Source organism: Pelobates fuscus, chromosome 9 (genome assembly GCF_036172605.1).
Source record: "Pelobates fuscus isolate aPelFus1 chromosome 9, aPelFus1.pri, whole genome shotgun sequence".
Lineage (NCBI taxonomy): Eukaryota > Metazoa > Chordata > Amphibia > Anura > Pelobatidae > Pelobates > Pelobates fuscus.
The window spans coordinates 53,289,365-53,316,421 of NC_086325.1; the positions used below are offsets into that span (position 1 = coordinate 53,289,365).

At 39.5% G+C, this 27,057-nt stretch overlaps 1 protein-coding gene across 1 annotated transcript in view; it reads right to left on the minus strand.

Moving 5' to 3' along the window:
- Positions 1-10,777: 10,777 nt before the first annotated feature.
- MAMLD1 (mastermind like domain containing 1) overlaps positions 10,778-27,057 on the minus strand; it is a 175,554-nt gene continuing 159,274 nt past the window's right edge. The window contains exons 3-5 of the mRNA XM_063431972.1: positions 20,503-20,646; positions 14,400-14,481; positions 10,778-12,621 (exon numbers count right to left, since the gene is read on the minus strand). Of these exons, the coding sequence (XP_063288042.1) occupies positions 11,597-12,621; positions 14,400-14,481; positions 20,503-20,646 (1,251 nt within the window). The 3' untranslated portion in view covers positions 10,778-11,596. The remainder of the gene's footprint in view (positions 12,622-14,399; positions 14,482-20,502; positions 20,647-27,057) is intronic.

A 27,057-nucleotide genomic window follows, 5' to 3' on the forward strand; every position in this document is an offset into this window, starting at 1 on the left:
CCGCTTCTAGAACGGTAAATACAACCACCTCAAACAAATGACACACACAGACAACCAATATTCGCCAAACATTAATGACACACAACTACATAGACCCTTGGAGGATCTCACATCCGACAGAAATCGACTACACCTGCTACACAGCAGCACACAACAGTTACTCCAGGATAGATAGATTTCTGATCAAAGCTACATCCCTAGAGAAAGTGGCACACACTGACATTGGCGTTATCACATGGTCTGACCATGCCCCTATCATGCTGACATTATCAGATCACTACCCCTCGAATGGTCGCACCGCCTGGAGATTAAATGAGTCCCTACTTAACGACCCGGTAATAGTCTCCCAAATCACAACAGACTTCCAACACTATTTTCCAGAAAACATACAAACTGACACAACACCAGATTTCATCTGGTTAGCACATAAAGCGGTATTAAGAGGCAGCTTCATAAAACACGCGAGCCAGGCTAAGAAAACACGCCAGGCACAATATCTACAAATTATTACGAACATAACGTCGCTAACACACAGAAATAAACATACACCATCACCTGACATACAGACTGCCCTACTCAAGGCACATTCCGACCTACGAGACTTCGAACTGGCCAAAACCACATATCCACTGCAAAAAGCCAAACACAAATTCTTTGCCTATGGCAATAGAGCTGGAGCAAAATTGGCTTTGCAACTCAAACAAAGATCAGCCACCTCCAGGATTGCCTTCCTAAACAATAGCAAAGGTCAGAAAATCATAGATCCAAAGAAAATCGTAAATGAGTTCTCTGACTATTATCACAAGCTGTATAATTTTGGAAAGGGAGGGGAGGTGAAGGTCCCTACACTAGAGGATATTAATAGCTATTTGGAAGATGTCCAACTACCTTACCCGTCAGCAGACAAAGTTAAACAACTTCAACAACCACTAACCTCCGAAGAGGTAACCAAAGCCATAGCAGATCTCCCCCAAAATTAATCACCAGGACCCGACGGCCTGCCCAACCAATACTACAAAGAGTTCTCCAACCTACTAACACCACATCTAACAAATCTCTTCCGACATAGCATGGAAGAGGGAGCGTTACCAGCAGAGATGCTTTTAGCCCACATTTCCACCTTGCCCAAACCTGGTAAACCCCCTACTGTATGTAAAAATTTCAAGATATGCTGGAATACATATTATGTTAACAAAACATACGTGCAAATAGAATACCAGGAGCAATCGCTGTGATTTAACAAACGTGTATGTGGTTCACTGTTACCTTACTGTATCACTTTCACTGACCTCCTTATGTTTATCTTATTTGTTAAAATATATTTTTATCTCAATTGTTAAAATATACCCTTTCTTGACAATACTGATAAATTATTGAATGCTGAAAATCAATCAATAAAAATTATATTGGAAAAAAAAGTAGACAACCAAATTGGGTATGTCCAGTGTATTTTTGTAGCCACATTGGCCAAAGTTAGCATTCATATATTTGTTTTTTGCATTTTTCACATAAAATCTGCCCTTTCACAGATGATATCATTAGCATAATACATTTTACTGCTCAAACAACCTTTTAGTCACTTGTGTAAGATCTGTGATAAACATAGAACAAAACCAAATGAACTGAAATATGTCATTTTTGTCACAAATACAAAGTGACCCAACACACGGAATATTAACTCTCCGATAGAAAAAGGAATACTACCTAAACCGGACCTTAGAATGGCCGGACTGAAGGTGATAAAAGAGAAAGTCAAAAACAGGTCAAAGTCAAAGGGAACCAGAAAACAGCAAAAACGAATAACCAGAGCCAAGTCTAGGGAACCATAAATCATACTAGTCAATGAGGAAGCCGAGGCAAAACCAGAATAACTACAACACCAGAAAAGTACTCGCTTTTGGGATACTAGCAAGCTAGGAACCACAACAGGGCACTTAAACATTGGTCAAGTGAGATTTTATATGTCTGGGGAAATGATTGATGTAGTCACTCCCCCAAAACGTAAGAGGGTGTCTGTAAGTCCCGTCCATAGTACTGCCTCTCATCTGACATCGGCACGCGTGTGCTGTGTCATAAAAAGGGGCGTGCGCATAGCGCCCGGCTTCTAGGGGACTATCCGATCGGGTAGAAAGATTGAAGGAGGCGGTCCCCTCAATCGGAGGAACAGCTGATCGGCGAACCACCAAGGTTAGTATAGGATTCCTTACAATTCTTACAAATGTAATACTACAGTAGAAAAAATTCATATACCGCATGGAGATAGACATAAGGGTGCAGGGATAGTATCTCAAAATAGAATGTCAGGCTTTTATCAGAATGGTATCGCCTGTAGATGTGGCCACATTATTTGTGTATGGGACAAGGAGAGGGGCAGAAGAGTATGAATAAAGAGAAAAAAGAGAATAAAAACTGTCAATAAGAGCGTTTATGATTTAGGGTATGATGACCCTCTCTGATAATCATACTAGGAGGAGAAACCAAAATAATGTGTCTCTTACCCCAGTGGCACTCCAGCCACCCCAAATCCCTGCAAAGTTCCTCATCGCTGAGGCTACAGAGAAGTGTCTACAGCCACAAACCCTATAACTTCTGAAATTGAACAGATTGTTTTATTATTTATTTATTATGCTTTTTATTACGAAATGCATATATTTACATTCTTCTAATTTTAGCTTTAGATTACAAGACAACTGTAGTTGTATGGGCTGCCCTCCGGAGGAGCTCTTGGACATGTCTTTTATTCAGATTATTTTTTTTTATTTTTTTTTATATTCTTTATTTTTATTGTGCAAAGGGAGGTACAAACATATCTGTAGTGCCACAATAACAGTTACAGACCTTTCAAAGCTGACAATCTGTGACATAAGAGTACAACGGCACATTTTTTAATAGTTAGAATATCGCTGAGTAAGTCAGAAGATTAGTAAATACGTTTAACTATAGCAAGAGATGAGATTTGCAGGAAGTAAATTGACATGACATGCATAGTAACTTCAAGAGTTATAATAAATAGGAGACAGGAGTCTAACACGCTTGCTTGAGTAGCCTAATACCCTACTGCATCTTATACATAGGCCTATCGCTTAGTGGGTCTGAGCAGGCTGCTCTTGGGCTGGAGCCGCAGCGAGACAATCATTTTAAAACAGTGCTAAAGCATGGACATTACGGGTTAAACAGTAAAAACATTAGCATGGGGTGGGGTGAACCACGATTAACATAGCTAAAATAACCTCGCTAGAGTAGTTGTAGTGTGGTATTCTGTTTTGCAATATAACAATATATGGGCTTTGTATGATGAATATACATTTAACATGCTGGAATAAAATTCGCTGAAAAAACATATAAAAACAATAGGCCATAGTCACCAGTCACTGGTGGGAGCAGTATGAGGTATGAACAATTATCTCATCTGCAGTGATAAGTGTCCCAGTCAGCCAACTCTTGCCGGAGGCTTTGCACAGTCCCGGTTAGGTGCCCAGGCGTATCTTGATCTCGGGCGCTGCCTGTGCTCGGGAGGTTCCCCCTTCCGTGATTGTGTATCTTTGTTGGTCTGGTTTGGTGTTGTCGCCTTTTTGGGCCTTGTCTCGCTGGACCCCCATGGGCCGGGTGCTGTAGCGCGGCTGCGGAGTGTTGCAGGCTCATCATGGCCGCAGGGCTCAGTGTTTCTGTTGCTGGGGTCAGCTCCAGTAAGTCTCTTCATGATGTGCAGCCTCTTAGCCGCTTGTGTTGCAGCATTGGTCGGGGAGAGGTGCTTGGTGCTGCGCTGATCAAGGTCAGACGCTTTTTTCGTGTGCGTCGCTTGCTTTAGGGTCCCTGTGTTGCTTGTGTGCGGGTGGGAGCGCGTGTTTCTCAGGGCCCTCTGGTATCTGAGTTGCCTGACGGCCATCTTAGGTGCTCGGGGTACCTGCTCATAATATTTGCGTCTCGCCGCTGGTCTTATCCACGAGGCCACTGTTAGGTCAGCTTGTCGGTGGGTTGCCCCTCGCTTTGCAGGGCTTTCCTGAGGCCTGCACATAGCTGGTCAAACACTTCCACAGGGGATATGTGTGCTTTAGAGCGGTTTCTCCGTTTAGTTGATCTAGGCTGGGCGGCCATTTTGACTTACCTTGTGGGTCAGTTGCCCCGCCATGTCTTGTGGCTGTATTGCATGCTTTCCTTGCTGGTCTGTGTGGCCAGGGTTTGTGGACCGGGATATCCCCCCCCGGTCCAGTGGGGGGGGGGGGAACGGGACTCTTTGTATTCCTGCTGGGGGTTCAGGCAGGGGGCGGGAGACCGGCCGTCTCTCCCGCCCAGACCCGGCACCAGGCCGCAGCCTCGCTGTCTCGTCTTGATCGGGCAGCATTCCGGTTTTCGGTATCGGAACGCTCCGCCCGTCTTTCTCACTGATTAAGTCCCTGTTTGGTGCGGTTTGTGGGCGGCAGGAGTCCCGGTAAGATGCTCGGGAAGGTAGTTTGTTAGGGAGCTCCTGCATAGTGCTACCATCCGCCATGCTTGTCAGGCCCCGCCTATTCAGATTATTAAAAACAGAAAATATGTCTGCCTCCACAAACAAAAAATATTACAAAAACTATACATATTAGCGCCACGACTGAGTAAGCTTTAGTCTTTTTATATGCTCATAATTTACAGTTAGCATAACATTTTAATTTGATGAATTTATATTTCCAGATTGGAACAAAATTAATATTCTTTTAAACCTGTATCTTGGTTTTTCTTCCTGTGAGATATTATAATCTATTTCTATTAAGAAAGTCATACTAGAGCATTTACATCAAACCAATCTATATTTAGTTCTGATTTCATTAGGGACTTTGTAAATGAATAAAGTACTGTTGTCAAATATGGTTAGCCGTGTGCAGACATGATGACACAGGGATGATGCGAAATAAAAGAAAGCTTAATAATAGACCGTACGAAAGCATTTTAAATAAATAAATTACATATCAAAGTAAGATATACAGTGTACAAAAACAGGTTACAATTCTTTGAGTGGCCTTTCGTATAATTGGAGAAAATGTGGGTTTGAAATGTCTCTATTAACGTATATTAATAGAGGCTAATTTACAAAATGTTTAAATTGGTGACAGCTGTTCGTGTACAATAGAGCATTTTTTTTAAAGGCCTCTTTATACGGATTACTAAACAATTTTTAATTTTTTTATTTATTGTTTGCTTTAAATAAAAGTAATTCTGTCAAACTGTGCAAATTTGAAAGATTTCATGATCTCCTGCACATAACCGGCGTCCGTGTTTTATCTGACGAGAATCGGGTAGTGTTCACAGAATATCTCGGGAATAAGGCAACACCGATTAGTATTGATGTGTGTAAAAAAGTTACTGTCACTAGGATGCCAGTTCTTCAACAAGCAAATATGAATGATTGTTTTCTTGTTGGTTTGAGTTTTGTAAAATGCTTTCCTGGCATGTTATGAATCTTACCGTCGGCATTCTAATTTCTATGAAAGTCTGGACACTTTCTGGCTTTACTCTAGAGACTTTTTTTCACGTTGACAATTTGTTATTGAGTTTTGTTAAGTTACTGTCACGGGTTCGCTAGTCTGTTTCTGTTATTCCTTCATTTCTCCACTAGTCTTAGTACCAGATGTGCTGAATACGGTGATAGTGTTACCACTGTGTAGAGTTTCACCAACATAATGTATGCAACCAGTCGTATTGGGTAGAAGAAGCAATCTGACTTTATTAGGCCACACTTGTTTTTTTTTTATACAGTGCCCCTAGCATGGGGTTTCCAAGACAAAATCACAGGGGTTTCCTTTCCACAAGCCATTGTGTTTGAGAGATAATTGAGCTCCAATTAAGATAACTCAATTATCTCTCAAATAAAAAAACTAACATATAATTTTAACATATCACAAAAATACATAAAAACAGTACAGGAACCCCACAAAAATGATATTCCCGAAAAAAAGTCCCGATCTGAGCGCACAACATATCCAAAAAGTGCTCAGATCGGTTTGGTAGAACAAGAGTTAGGTTCAAACAAAGTTTTGACCGACTGGCCACGAAGTGGTAGCCCAAAACAGTTCCAGAAAATTGGTCAGGCTGGCTGGTAGACTTTCAGGGTTTACAAGAGGGACCACACAAGGGAACAATTATTTGGTAGTGATTCCATTCGAATGTAGGGGGATATCAGATGAAACAAAGTACAAATAAGGGAAGGATATAGCTTAATCCTTTAATCCTGTCGGGTGCCCATCTATTTGCCAGTTGGGATGATAATTTCATGAAGCAGTTCACTATACTTCAAATGCACATTCAAACTTGACATTTTAGAAATAAAATCCAAATTTGAATCAAAGTTGCAATATGGATGTTTACCAATGTTATATGTAGAGGCACAGGTATTTTAGGCAGTAGAAGGTTCATAGAAGCAGGGAAGCTGTGGAACACACAGTTAAAGTGACAAAATTATTATTATTTTTTTTTAAATTGAGATTGCTGCTGAAAGCCATCATGTAGTTCTGGTGTTTCCTATCATTGGGTCCTAGCTCCCAACCGAACATGAGATGTACACCTGTAAATAACATAACGGTGATCAGAGTAAAGCCCCACCACCAGTTATTTTAGGTTTCCATGTGCAGTTCATTTATGAGGTGTTTTTGCACGTGCTGAAATGCCCTCTCTGTCTTTTGCAGTGTAATAACTCTAAAAACACACTCATGCTGTGAATTGTGGGGATGGATGTGAAATACTAGAGAAAAATAGGACAACAGGTAATTGAGAATTTGAAACCTTAATTTGAGACATTTGTACAGTAAGCGTGAGATACACCACTATATATCTCATAAGTCACCCTACTTAGGAGGCACAGTCTGTATTTTGGGCCCAAACCCCTCCGTACCGCTTTTATGTCCTGATGTCCCTCTTTTCTAGGAGCTCCATATTGTTTGTGTGTCTGAGTGTATAACAGATCTCCACAGCAATAATACGCACAGTAATGTGTATTTAACCCCTTAAGGACACATGACGTGTGACATGTCATGATTCCCTTTTCTTCCATAAGTTTGGTCCTTAAGGGGTAACAATAAATGTGTTTAGAAATCAGTCTGAGTAAATAACATACATTGTTCTTGTTCTAAATTACATAAACTGTAATTAGTAAGTCACCTAGAATTTATCAAAACAGCCCCGACCCTGGTCACACCCCCACCCCCATAACACTCCTAAAATGAAAGTGTCCATCTTTGTCCATTTTAAATGCTGGGAGGTATGCCGCTATGCATCCTGCAACAGAGCGGAACTGGAATTTGAGATGTCATTTTTAGGTGGAGGAGATGTGAGGTGATGCAGTGTAGCCCAATTATTTTCTGTAAAAATACTAAGGAGTAGATCTAGTTCTATGTCTCCAGTGGAAAAACTCCTACTTCACGTTTTGCACTTTTTATTTTTGACAGGGCTTTTTTCTAATGAGAGATTTATCGGGAATTCTAAATGAATTTCAAATGTTATCCTAAAGTAGGTTCTGGCTATTTGGGCCTTAAATTTGAAATTCATATTTCTCTGACAATTCTCTCTTCAGCGAATAACCTTGTGAACGTCAGTAAATTGCATCAATTTCAGAACTTTCATTCTATTACAAAGCAAAGAACCAGCGACTGGGAATCTAGATTTTCTCCCTTTAACCTGGAAGATATGTCATGTTAGAAATGGACGATTGAGACCTTGAAATGTGTCATGGAAATACCTATCCCTTGTAGCATGACATCACTGAGATGGAAATAATTGCTCTCAAAACAACATCAGAGAAATTCATGGAGCTGGTAAACAATAGAGCTCTGTCTTTCTTAATAACATAATGGGTTATCAGTGTTTTTCTGAACAAACAAGGGGTAGGTAGAACTGTATCTGAATGGCACGTTTTTATATAAGCAAATGTATTTTGGTGTGAGTTACTTTTGGTCTCACGTCAGACACGAAAAAGGCTGTTTTATAATTCCTGCATATAAATCACATCAATAAAAGTAGTACTGTCCAAATATAGCGGATATGCTGCCTTGATCTTCCGTGTTTCCAAAAGAACACCTATATTTGAAAAAGAAGAGCATATAGTTTAAGTGATGAAAAAAAGGGAACAGTTAGGAGGTATTAAACACCCCAAATGCACTAGTTCTTGGATGTCTCATTGCTACAAGGTAAGAAGTGTTTTATAATTTAGAACTTGGAATTCCCCTTTAAAGTGTGTGTGGTGTGCTTTTTGCCCCTTTTTCCTATTTCTTTTCATCCCTTCCTGTCCCCTTCCCCCCCCCCCCCCATCTTTCTCCCCTCTCTCTCTTCCCTACCGCACGCATTGCCAGAAGGTTCCTCTCTTTCCTCTCTGCATCTATGGAATAATAACGTCCTGCGAACGCTATGGGCATCAGAGGGTATCAGTAGCCTTTCTACTAGAAATGCATTTTAGAAATAACTTGGCCCCAGGGATAAGAGGTACACCACAGGGTTGTTGTGAATAATAAATAAGTTTAAAAAGCAGGAGTAGCGATATTGATTGCACACACAATTCCTTTCAATTGCACAGCTTTTCAGGAAGACCCTCTCAGTAGATAATTATAGATTAGAAATAGCACAAGGCGGAGATGTCCTCAGTCCCCCTTCCTGTTTGCCCTCGCTAAAGCAGTTTCTGGAGGCAGTCCGACAGGACAAGGGTATAATGGTGTTCTCCCAGGGTGATATGAACCATAAAGTAGCGGCCTATGCCGACAACATGCACTACTTCGTGGAAAGACCATTGGTCTCACTGCCAAACTTCATTGCCTGGTTTAAGAAATATAGCCAGCTCTCTAATTTGAAGTTAAACATGGATAAATCCAAGATACTTTGAGTCTCATTATTGGAACAACTAACTGACCATCTTCTGTCCCAGCTCTCATTCACATGGTGTACAAGTTGGTGTATATAGGGGTTTGGTTGACAGTGGACTTGGGACACATATCAAGATAATTTTCTCCCGTTCTGAGAACACTCCCGCGGACATGGCGAAATGGAGTGGACAATGTATAACATGGTTAGAAAAGATTAATACTATTAAGATTAATCTGCTGTCAAGGCTGCTATACCTATGTCAGACAATCCCAATAAAGATCCCCAAAACCTATTTTAAATTACTTAATATGTTGATTCTTTGATTTGTGTAAAAGGAGGGGATGGCAAGGATTAATTGAAAACAACTCTCATACTCCCGAAGCAACAGAGTAGGGAAGGTACGACTACCTTGCCTGTTGACATTTTACCAAGCAGTTCATCTCCTTCAAACAGTTGATTGGTGTGTGAAAAAAAGTCTCTAAATTATGGGATCCCTTGGAACTCAAGCGAACATAGATCAGATCAGACTCCCTCTGTAATCTGGCAAGACAGGATGACAGTAAAGAAAGTGACCTCTAAGCATCCACTAATAGGGTGCACACGTGAAATGTGGCATGCAATAAGGTGTAAATACCAACTGACAACTTACCCTAACCCGTTGATATCAATCACACATTGGATTGGTTGGTGGAATACTCCCCTCCGAGTTTCAGGAGTGCAATATGGGGGATGACATATATTTTCAACAGATATACAACTGGTAATTCTTGAAATCATTAACCAAACGGATTCTAGAATGTCCTACTACGGGTCTAGAGAGGCACTGATATTTGCAGATACAACAACTTTATTCAACACTTCAAGGTAAAAACAATATATGCAGAGACCTCTCTGGGTTTGAGAACCTTTGCTCTCAAAGGTGGCACTTGATCTAAGGAATTCCGGTTCTGTATAATTTTGATCTTTACACTGCAAGTGCCTCCAGGGTTTGTATCAAAGTGTGAGATAAAAAAACACAATAGGAAAACTATTTCTATCTCACACCAAAGCTCAAAGATTCAGGAACCAAGCTATAAATTGCTGACACACCCAATATACTTTACCATATCTGTACAGGGGATTACCTAAGTTAATAGTGGCATTATTTTTAATTAAACACATTTGACCAGAAATAAACACAAACGGTCTATTTTTTTCTGTGTGTTTGTATATATATATATATATATATAAACCAAGAAAGTTATGGTGGGTAGCTTTGAAACAGCTTTATGGTGGACAACTTTGCAACAAAACTCAGGAAGAGATGCTAGGCCAGTGAACCACTCATGGACAGCCGTTTTATTGTTAATGCACCTCATCAGCATGAGGTTACTTACTGGCTTGCTATTGAGGCCTGATTGACTGGTGTGCAGATTTATGTTGATTTGTATTGACTACCCACTGACTTCAGGTAGAAGGGGTTGTCAATAATATTTTTTCCCCACCATAATTTACACACACACATATATATATATATATATATATATATATATATATATATATATATATATATACACACACACACACACATTTTTATATCTCCATTGAAATATATAGATTTCATATGCCCTTCATAATATTAATTAATAAAATAAATGATGCGCCAAATAAATTAACGTAGCAACAACAGATGTACAAGAAATAATAAAGTTGCTAAAACACAGAATGAACACAAATTAATTTTTCCCTGGTTCTTTATTATGGTATGAAGAAAACATCATTGATTCTGTGCTTGATGCAGACATTATATTACAAATGTATTACAGAAATATGGTGTGACTATTAAAATAGGATTACACAAAAAGTATGAACATTTGAGGTTTACAGTACAGTAGGTTATAATTATATATATATATATATATATATATATATATATATATATATATATATATATATATATATATATATAAAAACAGACTTTTAAATATACATAGGATAATATTAGGAGGACCAGAAAAAAAAAATTGTAGACAAAATATCATGTCTAGGCTTTTTCTTTCAAACAAAGTTTTTCAGTAAAACATAATTGTGAAAAAGCCTTGAAACCGGGGGGACGAGTCACCTGTATACTACAAATATATACAGAGGTGTGCAAACCAAAAATGTTTTTGTCACAGAATTTTACAAAACTTATTTTTCATTTTCTGTTGTGAATAGTTGTACTGCGGCAATATATGCTTATTTGTGGTGTGTTTCATAATATATATTTTATATATTATATAAATACACGAAAAAGTAACACCAAATTGAAGACTGCATGAATGTGATAAAAATACACAGTTTCATTTTTCAAGGATCAAGTTCATAATTTTGTATAACCCATGGGACTTTTAATATACTTTATTTTTCCAGGTAATTTATTTTGGGCATAAACAATTTTATACAGTTTGCTTGACACCTCTACATCATCTGTTATGTCAAAAAACATAACCATTATTTTAGATTTGTAATACACAGTATTACTGACACTAACAATAATATTTGCATATTTAAAACAAAGTATTATAAATGAAAAATCTATAATGTAACAAAACATTATGCTATAATAATTTGTATGTACACTCACTCACAGAAGTATTACTACTTCAATTTCTTGTTGGAAAAAAACCCCATAATTTAGAAAATATTTCAATTATGTACATGTTTTCAGAAAAGAGGTATTAACCACTTTGCTAACCTCAATTTTGAAAGGTTTTTTGATTTCCAGTCACGTGACTGATTGAAAGATATGTTTTGTCTACACAGGTCCGGGATTTTGGGTGTGTTGCCCCAAAATATCATCAAGTATTGTTAAATTGTTAAGCCAGTCTTCATCAGTACTGCTGGTGGTCCCACCTTTCATAAGACAATCAATAAAGTCTGCTTCATTGCAGTTTGCAGACAAGATAGAATTATTTTGTGAAGGAACAAAGTCATACTGATGAAGTTCTGCTCCCGAACTCATCCGTTCATATGTGTCTGCTGTTTGGACTGACGGAGGTCCGTAATTAGGCGGACCAAGTTGTCCAGGGTTAATTTGGTTAAAAGTGGATACACCTTGTGGCATTGATTTCATAGCACTGATAGCTGCCAATTGTCCCCTCGACAAATTGTTTCCTAGATTAGGATTGTTTAGAGACCCAACTCCTTGATTTGCCTGTGCAATACCAAGTTTCTGCATTTGTCTAATCTGAACCCCAGGGGCTATCTGGTTTGGAGGAACCACACCTTGATGAGTAAATTGCTGACTTGCCATATTTGGTCTGACATTTTGTTTGTTAAACAGTGGGTTGTTTGCAAATTGTTGCACGCTGGGATCCATTTGGTTCTGACCAGTCATTCTAGAAACGCCAGCTTGCGTCCACATCTGGGAAGAAGAGTTGGCATAGACATTTGGAATTCTCGATATGTTGGCCTGCCGTAAGTGTTGTTGAGCTGCAGAATGGTTTGTTAATGAATTGGAAGTATAGCCGGACAATGTCATCCCCGGTCGCACTGTAGATTGGCTGTGCATTGTTTGACAGCCGGAGGGCATACTTAGTGCATTCTGGTTCTGTCTAAGTGGAATATTAAAATCTGAAGAGGATGGAAATATTCCTTGCTGCTTTCCAGTGTTGTGCGACATCATCACCATTGTCCCGCTATTCTGATTAATGGCTGTTGGAGTTATTCCAGAGCCCATGCCTGTCTGAATAAGCCCTTGCGATGATGCGATCATGCGATGGTTTTGAGGAGGCATTGACATAGGCTGGACACAGTCTGTACGTAAAGTCTGTGGAAGTGCTGTTGAGATAGAAGAATAAAATTGCATTATTTATCAAGTAAATATTGAAATGGAAAATGGCTTGTTAGTGACCAGGAAGAACACAGAATTTTAACAGTATTACTTGACTTATGAACAATATATTTCCGTTTTGTAAGTTACTAATATTTGGGTATCATCTAATTCAGTGATTTTTGCCACAGTTCTCAAGGACCCTCCCAACAGTCCACATTTTAGCATTTCCTTATTCGGTTCCAATGAGTGTATTAAAAAGCTGCGCAGTTGTAGTGGTTGGGGTTGTTAAAGCGACACTGTTGGCACCTCATTGATATTGTTACAGTGTCTGGAGTCCCATGGCACTGTCCTTCCATTCATTGTTAACATGTTTCTAACATTTTAATGCTAAACAGTCACCAGCAGCCAATCCCAGTTGTGCAGATTGTCATTGCCTTGAGCAGCTGGCTGAAGGCAGTCAGCTGACACTCAAAGCAACCATTTCTGGTATAATTCCATAAGACTATACATCTGCCGTAGCCATAACTCCAATAGGGGCAAGGCTGTGGATGGCCAGTGACCTTTATTTCGTTTTAAAATGCTTTAACATGAATGGTGAAACCGTGTCAGATGATTCCAGGTACTATATCCAATTCAATGAGATGAATTAGTTGTAGTGCCTACAGTGTCACTTTAAGGAATCGTCTGAGAACCACTCATGCAACTACAGATAATAATCCATTTAACAGCTAATGGTGTCAGATACAGTGGAAAATAATAAGAGTTCATGTGGATTCAGTGGTTCCTCATTTCACCAAAAACAAGAGAATGTTGGCACATCAATATATATCATGTATATCTACATGTATGTTTGTGTGGTTAACAAAGATCATAGGGGACATAGTTATGAGAAAGTTCATGTTCTAAATGTACACATATGTTGATGGATTATATGGAGGTAGCCTCTTTTGGCGAGAGGTCCGACAGAGGAACTTTTAGAGGTCATGCATGAACACATATGTGACGAACCGAACCTCGTCACAGGCTCCTGGAGGAGCCTGCTAGCCAGCATGTTGCCCCAGGATTATGGGCCATACAAAATACACTGAAAAAAGGCTTGGTTTGTGCAATTTGGCTTATATTGTTTTTAAAAGAACCGCACGCAGGCGATGATGGAAGTCCAGAGGTGTTCAGGAGTTTCTGTGTCCGATTTTAGTTCCATAAGATTTATGCCCAAACACCGCTGCCTGCGTTCGGGGGAACAAGATGGTCACCACCTCGAGATCGTTAATCCGAAATGAGCCCACCGAGACGAACACTTAGAACACTGGGTTTGAAATTGCTACAAAGTATAAATTGGGCTTAACAAGCACTCGGGTGGTCTCTAGTTCGTGCGGCTGTTCGGTTCCCAAACAATATAAGCCAAATTGCACAAACCAAGCCTTTTTCCCAGTGTATTTTGCATGGCCCATAATCCTGGAGCAGGACCCTGGCTAGCAGGCACCTCCACAAGCCCGTGACGAGGTTCGGTTCATCAAAACATAGATCATCTGTCAAACCTGAAAGCTCTGCAAGATATGCTACAATTCAAAATAAATGTGTAGATCTAAAAAGGAAAGCTTGTATGCTGTAAAGAGGATGAACACAATGCATAGCACAGTGATACCAATATATTCCAAAGGTTTTATAATGGCAATATAAACAAAGCTCTTTCAGTAAATGTGTTAGGAGTATTACACACACACACACACACAACAAAATGTGTTTGAATATTCTTGTGTTTAATATAGTACTTGGCTCTTACTTTGAAATTGATTCATCTGCTGGGCTACAAATGTGTTGCGCTGTTCAGGGGTCACACCCATCATATTTGGTCGATGCTTTACCTGGAGAAAAACAAAACAAAACACAAGAGAACATTATTAAGAGTCATATTGGGTTACAGTATATAAAATGGTAAACTTTCTGGTTGTAGTTCAAACAAGTTTATATGGTACTACAATATGTTTTATTTTAGGCTGTTTCAGTGACCAAAAGGGTTATCAACCCCCCAAAAAAACGCTTACACTGTGTTAGATCTCACCAAATCACACTATTAGAATTAGCCTAGACAAGAACACACTCAGAGTAAATGTAACACTAATACAAAGTAACCTCAATTGCTCTTTCAAATGGAGTTGTAGAAATAACCTTAGCAGAACAACAAGATGTCATTGCATTAGATGGCGTATCCATTCTTAATGCAAAGCATCATTTAATATATATATAAATATATACACACACACACAAACACACACACACATTTACATCGAAGCAAATCCGTTAGAGCTGTGTAATATTTATTGAAGGTGTTAGTTTTTCCCCATTGGGTGGATTTTGATTGCATTTCAATTCACTAGGTCATGGCAGAATTCACCTCAGTAGAAATCTATTGTTTTCATGAAAGAGGCAGGTCTTTGGCAAACTACATTTATTTTGCTTGATTTTCAAGAACTCACCCCAGATTTTGGGTCTAGAACCAGACACTAGCGAAGATTGATTAATAGAGTGGCCGGTATGGGTGCAGTATGCTTTAGTAGCGTTGATGGTATTTGGTTTTGTCCAGATTGAGATTTCATTTTTAGATTCTTAGTTATCTCACTAGATGCAAGGTGGCAAGGCCATTTCTCACTTTATGGACAGGAAATAGTCACTTGAGGAATTCAACGTATGTCTTTTTCTTCTGCCATGGGTGAATGCTTAGATCAGTTAAAGAAAGACCGATTGGTATATTTAAAATAAATAAATGATATTTAAGATTTGATTTGACAGTCTTTATTTTTCTGAAAATAAAGTACAGATTGGTCACTAAAATTACTTGGGAACAACAACAACAAATTGTGCGGCTTCTTTAATAAGACATCTTGAGTAAAGGTAATGAGGAGGAATTGGGAAAAACTGTAGACTGTACTTTGTAAAATTGTGCAGTTTCAGCCAGTGATTGTATCAGCCAGTACATTATTGGCATGTATGTCAATGAGTATCAAAAAATTGGTCCTTACCATCATTTTTATCACTTGCAATCCCCTATTACAGCCAGGATTGAATTTTCTACTCCCTGTCAAGTAGGTCTACTACATGGCTTGCCAATTCTGAGATCTTACATGCAATGGCAGATAGCAAGATATAGTCCATGGGAATAATTGGCCAGACCCAGTGTAGCAGTACTTACCCTCTCCAGGGGCCGTCCGGGTCCTCTCTTCTCGCCGCGCGCGGTCCTGCTCCTGCACGAGCCGCGCGCGGCTCAGCCAACGATGAGATCAGTCGGGCGGGCAGTGACCGCGAGAAGCGGTCACGTGTCCCGCCTGACACTAAGAGCGCGCCGCGCGTCTCGGGCGCGCTCTTAAAGGGACAGTGGGAGACAAAATTAGAATCAGTCTCCCATTGGCCCCTGTCATGCCACGTTCCCCATACACTCACGTTTTGGGGGCGTGGATATGACAGGGGCCAATCAAAGTGAACATTAGGGTATTTATACTCACCTGTTCCTTTGCACCTTGCCCTATCGTGGTTTCTGTTCAGTTCCCTTTAGTGCTTGTATCGTTCAGTTGTTTTTTTGGTGCTTGACCTTGGCTTTGTTCCTGACTCCGCTCTCTCTTTATCCTTGCTTGTTTATCCGCTGGTTTGTCTTCTGTGTACCAGTCCTCGGCTTGTTCTACTTTACGCTGTCTCTCCGTTCCCTTGACCTCGGCTTGTTCTGGACTCTGTCTTTTCTTGTACTCGTCTAGTCCGGCCATTCTAAGGTCCGGTAAGACGAATCCTGGTTTCTTGTCTCTTGACTATCTGGACTATTCCTGCGTGTTGGGGTATATTACCGTGACACCCAGCCACATGTGGACACTTTAACAAAAGCTCTTCCTCTTTAAACACAGAGTAGTCCAAAGCCTCAATCCCAAAATATTTCACCTTTGGAACATTTATGCTTTGTTTTCAGTTAGGTACAGACACACGTAATAAAAAGATTTATTTGGGGGGCGGGGCCTGACTATCATGGCGGTCTGACGCATCTTGCAAGTGCTCCTCTGCCAATTACCCAATTACAATTCTACCCTGAAATATACTGTTTTCGGTCGCTGTCCCCAACCACCCTCTAGGATTTACATGAATTCCGCCACACGTCGTGTACCCGGTGAAGGGTACATGTAGTGGCTACAGCTGTTTTTCCAGAGGAACCGGGTGAGGCCTAGTAGAACCTCTGGAAGGAGTGGCGGTTACTCTCCTGTTCCATGCAAAGCAGCCTCAAGACAGAACTCTCTATGCTGCCTCGTACCCCCCCTTTGGATCGTGGGTTATCCCGGTCCCCACCTGGAGGGCTACTCATCTACGCAGGAGACTTGCGGTACTGCCGAGACACAAGCTGCAGCCATGAACGGCATATCCAACATGGCGGCGGCCGCATGCTCTCAGCACACCAAGATAAGAGGTGGACAGGCTGGACATCCACCTTAGAGCATTTTGGCTCCAATTGCACAACAGGTACTTTCTGCCAGCCACACATGTACCTCCCGCAAAAGTACCTGCACAGGCACACCGAAACCCTCACGACCATCGCATGGCTACTGGCCGATACACAGCCATGGGATGCGGAGGGACAAGTCCAAGCCCGGTCGGGAGTCTTCTGACGGGGCTGAGTTGAGAAGCAGACAGCAGATTACCATGTACTGCCTGACTTGCCACCAAGGTGCCATCTTGCCAGCCTTCATGGCGCTTGCCTGACTGACCAACACCATTAGATGAGACTGCGCCTTGCCACTGACTGGCATAGGCTGAGAGTCAGGAAGCCTTGATACACCCCAGTAATGCATAATGTCTATAGCATGTCCCCAACCACTAACTAATCTGGACTCACTCCTACTGCACAGAGCCCCTCGAGGTGGAACGCACATCTCTCATAATAGGCACTAAGCATGTTCACCCCGTGTCTTTCAGTTATTTCATACCGTTTCCCCTCACCTATAGATTTTTTAAAACGTGCCGATATTTCTATTGCCACAATGTTATACTATGTGTTTCTCAGACCTTGCTACTGCTTTTGGGACAATGCAAGACTGTCTTGTTATCTGTGCACAACAACAACAACAACAAAAAATAAAAAAATGTATTCCCTGAAATAAGAATAGTCATGACACATTTTCTTACTTTATTGGGCTTTGTGATGGGAGCTCCAGATATTGGAGTTTGGTCCACACAACTCATGTTTTCAGAAAACATGGCATAAGAGTTGTTCAAAAGGTGGCACATGATTATTTGTGACCATGCACTTCATTCTGTATACATTTTATATATGAATTGGGTGTGAGACTTTTGGCTGTCTTATACACTAGCACCTTCCTTATGTTTTCACTGTCCCTATTTAGTAAAATCACATCCTGGCACATCCCTTAGATATTGATCCCGTTCAAGTGAAAATCAAACTCATCTCCTTTTTTAAATAATTCAAAAACATTCTTAGAAAAGAGAGAATGCTACATTGACTATAAAAGAGGATCAGAAACCGAGCCTGTGAGGACAATAGCAAAATGATTGAATCACGTGGCTCTCATCTGCTATCAATTCTATATTTTGACTATATAAGGCAAACAGAGGAGTTAAATTGATCTTGGCAGACTAGAATATGTATCAATGCATTACAGAGAATAATGCATGTATGAGGTCACTCCCTGTGCAATACATGGGGTGTGACAACAAGATCAGCCAGTAGGATATCTACACACCGATGGTGACATCGTATGTGATTATTCCCCATAATGACAGAGCATAATACATGGTTTGCCATGGTGCACTAGGGTGGCCCTAATATCAGGAAGGAGTGGTGAGAGTTATACTCCTCATCGAAGCTGAATGAGCAGCAACAATTAGCTGCTGGCCTCGTGCGTAACTACTACTAATCTTTAGCAAACCACGGCATACATTTCCCAGCGCTGCCTTAACATTAAAATAACAGAAAAGTTAAACTACTTGACGTTTGCCCTTATAGCTTACTATAATATTTCTAGAACACCCCTTTATGAATCAATCTTTAGAAAAGTGCCTCTTTTAATCTGTACATTTGCTGCAGATTTGGATGCGCAATGTACAGATTTACATTTACACCTACTTGAAGCTGACCTTGTCATCCATACCTTTTATCGAGAACACACTTACTTTAAATATAAAAGTGATAAGTCAGTAACTTTTTGCAAGGCACACAGCTCACAATAATGCAATACTGTATCAAACTTGCATTTAAATTGCCAATCCTCAGAAGGTCAGTGCAGCCTTGTGTGGTCAGCAACACTAAACTACTACTGGACGATACAATGAAATCAAAGCGATGGGTAGAGGGCTCTATTAGAACATCCTTATCACCAAACGAATATTTAATATTCTTGAACAAGCACACAAAAATTTTTATATACCTATATGTCACAATTCTTAAAAGGCATCTAGACAAACTAGACCAAGCTGCATGTTCCTCTTTTATATCGTTCGTAGGTAATTTTAGAATTATTATCCCCTTGCTGCATGTCCTGATTGACCCACATTCAGAGCAAGCTAAAAATATCTATGGGATAGAAAATGATGCTCACGAGTGCAGATAAAGGGTATTGTAAACCTTAAGTCAAGAGGTTGGGGATAACCCACAGAAATCTGAGAAAGGGCTTAACTTTATATCTTGTTTTATCAAAATTGGTAGCATTTTGTAGTACTGTATAATATTTTTGGTTTTCATTGACCCTGTTCTTTATTCCCTCCTATCTGTTTTTTTTCTAATGGGTATATGTAGGTACACTTTTTCTTCGTGTGTGCCGAGGTAGCCATAGTATATACATCTACCTTTTTTGTAACAAGGCAAGTTGGGCTCCCCATATTTTGAGCAAGTCTGGCAACATCATTTTTTCTCCCTTACCGTTAAGGAATGCTACTTGGGTTATAGATATATTTTATTGCCCAAAGGCAGATGGAGGAATACTACCCCTTGAGTATGTTGAGGGATTCAGTGCTTTATTCCATGTTCTTAAATGGCCTTCAAAAATCGAGCTTACAATTCCATTCATATCGATTCACATCCAGTACTCCGTGATTTAGCCTTTGACACCAGACTTTCCTACAGACATTTTTACTCTCTGATTGAGTGTGTTCTACCTAGAGATGTTAGTTCACTAGAGGAGCTTTATTTTTTGCTTTTTTTAGATTATTTCCTTTGTCTGGTCTTTTGACCATTTAGTCAGACAAACATTTAGTTACTAAACCCCTAAACTTCGCAATGTGTTTCTTAGCAGCCTAAAATATATGAATACAAATGTGGAGTTTAGAGTCATTCTAGCTGTTTGTTTTAATAAGGGGGTACTCTATTATCCTGATTTAGGGCTGGACATTTCGGACAGATCTTTTTCAAATATTTATTTATCTATTATTATTTTAGTACACTTACACTTCTGCGTTTTAGGAGCGAATCTCTATACGTTTTGTGTATATTGAGTTTTTTTTAAAAAAAGGAGTATAATGTAACCAAATAAAAGATTAATAACTTTTTAGTCTTATTCTTGCAACCAACCAGACCATGTGTCTGGCATGGGTTCTACTCTCTGTTTTTGTGTTTGGGCTAAAAATTTACACCTAATTTCCCAAAGACTGAGAAATAGAATTGTCCCTATAGAAGAAAAGTGGAGCACAAAAATAGGTGATTCTAGTAAAATATGGGTGAGGTCTTGCCAAATGTGGTCATGAAAACTGGGTTGAAACAGCATGATGGAATGTTCGATATAGGTCTTGCACAAGATTCTAAGAACTGGTGTGAAACCTACAGTCTTGGAATGATATGACATTCTATGCATTCTATTTTTTTATGTGTTAGGTGAAAAGAAACAAGCAGTTTTTTTACAAACCTGCATCATCTGCCTCCTCATGATCTGCTCCTTTAAGATTGCGTTCCTAATGTAGCCGTTAGCTGTGGGTGGAGTGGGCCCAGGGCCGGCACTTGGTATGGAGCCTGGTTCTTGTAATCTGGGAACAATTCCAGCACTTGGATCCTGCCAAGAAGAAAAATGAATAAATAAATAAAAAATACTATAAATCTGATCAGGATGATTACTAATCTGAAATTTCACCACATTTTGTGGTGTTCACGTTATTTAATGTGCTTTTCAGTCATACTGACAAGACAAATTTTGTATTAAGGAGAACATAAGAGAGCTTATTCGAAATGTAGGCGACAATACTAGAGCATTATTTTGTGAAAGGGATAGCGTCTTAGTTTTCGCAGTTAGTTTGTCAAAAAAATTGTTTTTAGGTGCAAGCGGAGGAGAAGTCCAACTGTCCAACTGTCCAACTGTTGGTCAAACCACCTGAAAATGGTGGAACAGACACATTGCACTATAACTGCTGCAATAAGCAGTAATTATTATGGTGCATGGATTTCCCTGGTGTTACATCTTCCAGGACAGTATAAATTTGGAACCATGTGCTACTGTCCTGTCTCCCCCCACACCAATCTATCACCAGCAACAAATCCTAATAGTGGTTTTTCTCCCTGGTTTCTGACACACACTTAATCTTATAGCATATCGTTATTTGTTCTACACAGGTACGAGCAACAGAAATAGGTTTTCTTTTCTAAAACAAATTCTACATGGATAATCAGACGCTACCGTATAGACATTTATATAAGCTATCACAGTGTTAGGACATATATCACACATAGATTATCTTGTACGACCGCTACAGTAGGAGATCACTTATCTGATATTGTGTATCCTACAGAGCAAATACTTTATTTAATGCCTGTTGTATTTTTTATTATATTTCATATTGATAACAGTATATTTTATGTATTCAGTACTATATTTGATCTCATAGTACTAGCAGCACATGCCTGATAATGTATTCCATTTCATACTGGTAACATTAAATCGTGTATATGTGTTATTTAGGCGACATTTACTAGGATTTCAGTTAGTCGATGGACAGGGGGGCAGAGCGATCCGGCATCTGAACACAGACTTTGGGGTTAAATTTTTGTAAAGGTGAGCCAGTACTAGGCACCATAACTCATTTCAATGAAGTTGTTATGGTGGCCGGGGTGTTCCTTTAAATTGTGTTGATGCCAAGAGTCTCCCTATAAACCTTTCAGACTATTAACTCTTTCTACATCAACGGTGTTACTGTAGTTATATTTATTTACTATACAGCTTAAAAATACTGCTGTGTTTTAAGAGGAAATTCACAAATATCAGACAAATATGTCTGTCATTAAAACATCTGCAAGAAAACAGTGTATAGGCCACTTGAAACTATATACATCACATTGCAATTTACAAGATGTAACATGCTAATAAACACTTAGCACACCGTAAAATGACGGCTATTGATGGGATGTCCAGATTTTATGTATTCATGATGTGTGATCACTGGCCTCATACACCCATTAATACGGCTGGATGTCAACAAAACTCTACATTCCTGTCCAGGGAAAACCAAACTAACTTCTTTGTCACTGCATAAATGTTAAAAAAAAAAAAATCTAAACAGGAAGTTGCTCACAAACTTTAATCTCCGGAAAGATCAAATCCCTTGCCATGGTTATGGTAACTGAGAGACAGAGGTTTATTTACTAAATAGTAAATTGGAATACAAAGCCAATTCCATAAAAAATGTCTCCACATGTAGTTTTAATCAGTCACAGCTTGTTTGTTGGTTTTTTTAATTTCCCACAATTCACAGTTTAGAAAACAAGTCCTACAATGTACATTTGGAGACTCATCCAGTTGAGTGAACACGATGTAACCAGGAGATTTTGATTGACCTCTTTATAGGCTCATTTATTCCACAGTCAAATTAAAACCGGATAAAGAAAATAAATAAAGAGAATTCTGGAATTTGTTGGCACAAATCCCAATTTTTACAATTGTTTATCTAAAAATCTTTTGCTATCCACTAATTATAAAAAAAAGAAAACGAACATATATTTCTACTTGAAGTTAAACCTAAAACCAGCTGTAGGTAATTTGCTGAAAGTTGCACCCAATGGTTTTCCTCTCAGACAATTATTGACGTTGGATAGGCATAAGGCTATCCTAACTATAAGATAAGGCCAGGGACTAATGAAAGTATTTAGAAAATCGGGCAGACTAGATGGGCCGAATGGTTCTTATCTGCCGTCACATTCTGTGTCTCTATGTTATTGGGTTCGGATATTCAGCTAGTTAGATTAGTAAATACTCTACAAAAAATTAAAGAGAAATAAAAATACAACGTAGCATTTGCTTACACCTGCTAAAAAGTCTGTAAACTATTTTTTTTATCAGAGTTCAAGTCCAGTTCCAACTCTTCAGCAGTTTTACCCATGGCTGGGGACATACAAGGCTTACCAATCTCTGGGAATTCTGAAATAGTCTGCAATGAACACATTTACAGAGCATTCCAGCTACCAGTTGCATTGTGTTGTCATGGGTTATGCAGAGAATTAGCTGAGCAATAGTTTATTAGTCAGCAATGGGCGGTGGGGGGGGGGGGGGGGAGGGGGTGGTTGGCATGGGCTGGTAAGGCTGAGCCCCACCAGTTTTTGTTTCAATACAGGGAGTGCAGAATTATTAGGCAAGTTGTATTTTTGAGGATTAATTTTATTATTGAACAACAACCATGTTCTCAATGAACCCAAAAAACTCATTAATATCAAAGCTGAATATTTTTGGAAGTAGTTTTTAGTTTGTTTTTAGTTATAGCTATTTTATGGTGATATCTGTGTGTGCAGGTGACTATTACTGTGCATAATTATTAGGCAACTTAACAAAAAACAAATATATACCTATTTCAATTATTTATTTTTACCAGTGAAACCAATATAACATCTCAACATTCACAAATATACATTTCTGACATTCAAAAACATAACAAAAACAAATCAGTGACCAATATAGCCACCTTTCTTTGCAAGGACACTCAAAAGCCTGCCATCCATGGATTCTGTCAGTGTTTTGATCTGTTCACCATCAACATTGCGTGCAGCAGCAACCACAGCCTCCCAGACACTGTTCAGAGAGGTGTACTGTTTTCCCTCCTTGTAAATCTCACATTTGATGATGGACCACAGGTTCTCAATGGGGTTCAGATCAGGTGAACAAGGAGGCCATGTCATTAGATTTTCTTCTTTTATACCCTTTCTTGCCAGCCACGCTGTGGAGTACTTGGACGTGTGTGATGGAGAATTGTCCTGCATAAAAATCATGTTTTTCTTGAAGGATGCAGACTTCTTCCTGTACCACTGCTTGAAGAAGGTGTCTTCCAGAAACTGGCAGTAGGACTGGGAGTTGAGCTTGACTCCATCCTCAACCCGAAAAGGCCCCACAAGCTCATCTTTGATGATACCAGCCCAAACCAGTACTCCACCTCCACCTTGCTGGCGTCTGAGTCGGACTGGAGCTCTCTGCCCTTTACCAATGCAGCCACGGGCCCATCCATGTGGCCCATCAAGACTCACTCTCATTTCATCAGTCCATAAAACCTTAGAAAAATCAGTCTTGAGATATTTCTTGGCCCAGTCTTGACGTTTCAGCTTGTGTGTCTTGTTCAGTGGTGGTCGTCTTTCAGCCTTTCTTACCTTGGCCATGTCTCTGAGTATTGCACACCTTGTGCTTTTGGGCACTCCAGTGATGTTGCAGCTCTGAAATATGGCCAAACTGGTGGCAAGTGGCATCTTGGCAGCTGCACGCTTGACTTTTCTCAGTTCATGGGCAGTTATTTTGCGCCTTGGTTTCTCCACACGCTTCTTGCGACCCTGTTGACTATTTTGAATGAAACGCTTGATTGTTCGATGATCACGCTTCAGAAGCTTTGCAATTTTCCCTCTGCAAGATATCTCACTATTTTTGACTTTTCTGAGCCTGTCAAGTCTTTCTTTTGACCCATTTTGCCAAAGGAAAGGAAGTTGCCTAATAATTATGCACACCTGATATAGGGTGTTGATGTGATTAGGCCACACCCCTTCTCATTACAGAGATGCACATCACCTAATATGCTTAATTGGTAGTAGGCTTTCGAGCCTATACAGCTTGGAGTAAGACAACATGCATAAAGAGGATGATGTGGTCAAAATACTCATTTGCCTAATAATTGTGCACTCCCTGTAAAGTAACACCACTGTCTTTTTTATTTATATATCAAATCTATGGAGTGATAAGAACTAAGTGTGTGTTAGGAGAGAAGACATTGAAGTTATGCATTAAAAAAGGGTTATGTGCTGCAATGTGGTCTAAAGTACGAAAAGTGGCAGTCACCATGGAAACCAGTGTAGCCAGCAAGCATATTACCAAAAAGTCAAGTTCTGCCCCCAAAATCTCAATTCAACTTTAAAACTTCTTCACCAGTCAGAAAATATATACAAAAATACAAATACAAGAAGAAAATATTCTGTCCACATAGCACAAATTAAAACCAGAGGTGCGGATTCCATTGTTCCTCCGTAAAACAATGCGTCGTGCATGGCAAAGGAAACATCAGTCGAAGGTGGAAAAAACATCCTTTAATTTTATTTCCAAATCCCCCCCCCCCGCTTCATGTTTTCATGTTTGTAGATATTATATGGCTTTGTTTTTAACTGTGCCTAGTTATGTACACTAACGTGGTCTGAACAACTGCCACGTGTATAAATCATAACTTTTTTTATGCAATCACCACAGTATTTGTGATCGGATACGATATCAGTGCGGTTTCAGCTTTCATACTGTGTATTCACCAGTGACCACTGTTCGTCAATGAACCTGACCGTTAAGAACGTTTTTCATTTGGTTGATATTCCAAATGCTTCCAGGCCTTCTGTACTCATTCCTTCTAAACCGGTTCAGAAACAAACTTCAGGAGACGCATTAGCTATACATTTAGGTATTGCCTAAAGTAGGGGAGGGGGGTCACATTTTGTTGTTGGGTTCCCCCACCCCATACTTCTATTTCACCATCAAAGAAATGTTGACGATTAGTGGTTTCTCCTGAGAAGTGGTAATTAAGTTCCAAAAATACTCTGCTTGTTCATAGTGGAGCAAAATCAGTTATGTTGAGTAAAAATATAATGGAAAACCTTATTTTTCTCATTTCAGAAAATAGGATTTTATCAGACTGCCGACATAAGCACATGCTTTGTGAAAGTCCAGAGGCAAAATTCTATATGAACCAAAAACCTTTTCTGTGAAAGTCTCTGGCTCCTGTTTCCAACTCTGTCAATCACGGTTTCCAGTTTCACCCAAGATGTCTTTGAAAAGACTTTTAGTTTAGAATTTATTTGGTCACAAAATAGCCCGTAGCTATTATGTGGTATTGGTGTTGGGCTTCTTAGACTCCTATTCTATCGTTTGTTCTGTCATTTCAAGTTACCAGCTTTCTCAGTTAAACACTGGTTTTAAAACATATTTTAAAGTTTAATGGCTACTTTGTGTGCCTGCATATTTCAGCATGAAATTACACACAAGAAATATTAGGAGACATAGCATTGTGCAATATAGCACTATGCAAACATCTAAGGCTACACTGAAAAAACCCAAACATTACATTTATCGAATTTGTAAAAAAAAAAAACCTATATAATACCAATGTTATCAGCAGAAATAATAAAACCTGTATCTTTAAAACAAGTCATTTAACTTTGAGTTTTTCTCATCAGATCAGACAATTTTAGTGATGTGTGTTTGGTACTTAAAGTTTAGCGCTCCAAGTCTATTCTGTGTCTGCAAATTGTGGTACAGATTAAAACTATGTGTTGTGTTTTTTTTTCTATGTAAACGACAATTTTAAACAGTGTTATTTACTAAAGTGAGAATTCTTAGTGAAATCAAAGTTAATTTCAAATTTAAGGCCACATTAACTGACCTGAAAGCATTTTTGTCCTTAAATTTGAAATTTACTTTGGATTCTCACGTTGGTGAAACAAAGCCTCCAGTGGTTACACTTGAAGGTTTATTTACTTTTTTACTTACTGTGTTTTAATACCTTGCACTGCGCAGAAGAGACGCCCAATTTGCACAGATTTCACATTAGCAGCCCGGAACGCTTGTTCCAGGCTGACTAATCATGCCTCAACAACACGGTCAGAGGTGGAGTTACACCTTTGGCAGCAGAGGGGTTACATTCGGTATGTGCAGCTTTTCATAGCGAAATTCTGCACACACCGAGTCCAGGCACCATGGCCACTTCAAATCACTGAAGTGGTCATGGTGCTTGGAGTAACCTTTTATCTCTAGGTGGGCATTTCTGTCAGAAACATTGCTACGGACAGTACAGTTTCTGTGAAGTCAGGAGGCAGATTTGACGAAGTGAGTATGGACTACTAGCTCACGCCGTACAAAGTATTTGGATGACTGAAAATGGAAGCTATGCTTCCCCAAAATAACACGGGACACTTTGTGAACACCCAAGGTATACTCAAAAATATAGAACGACAGATAATAAAATGATGG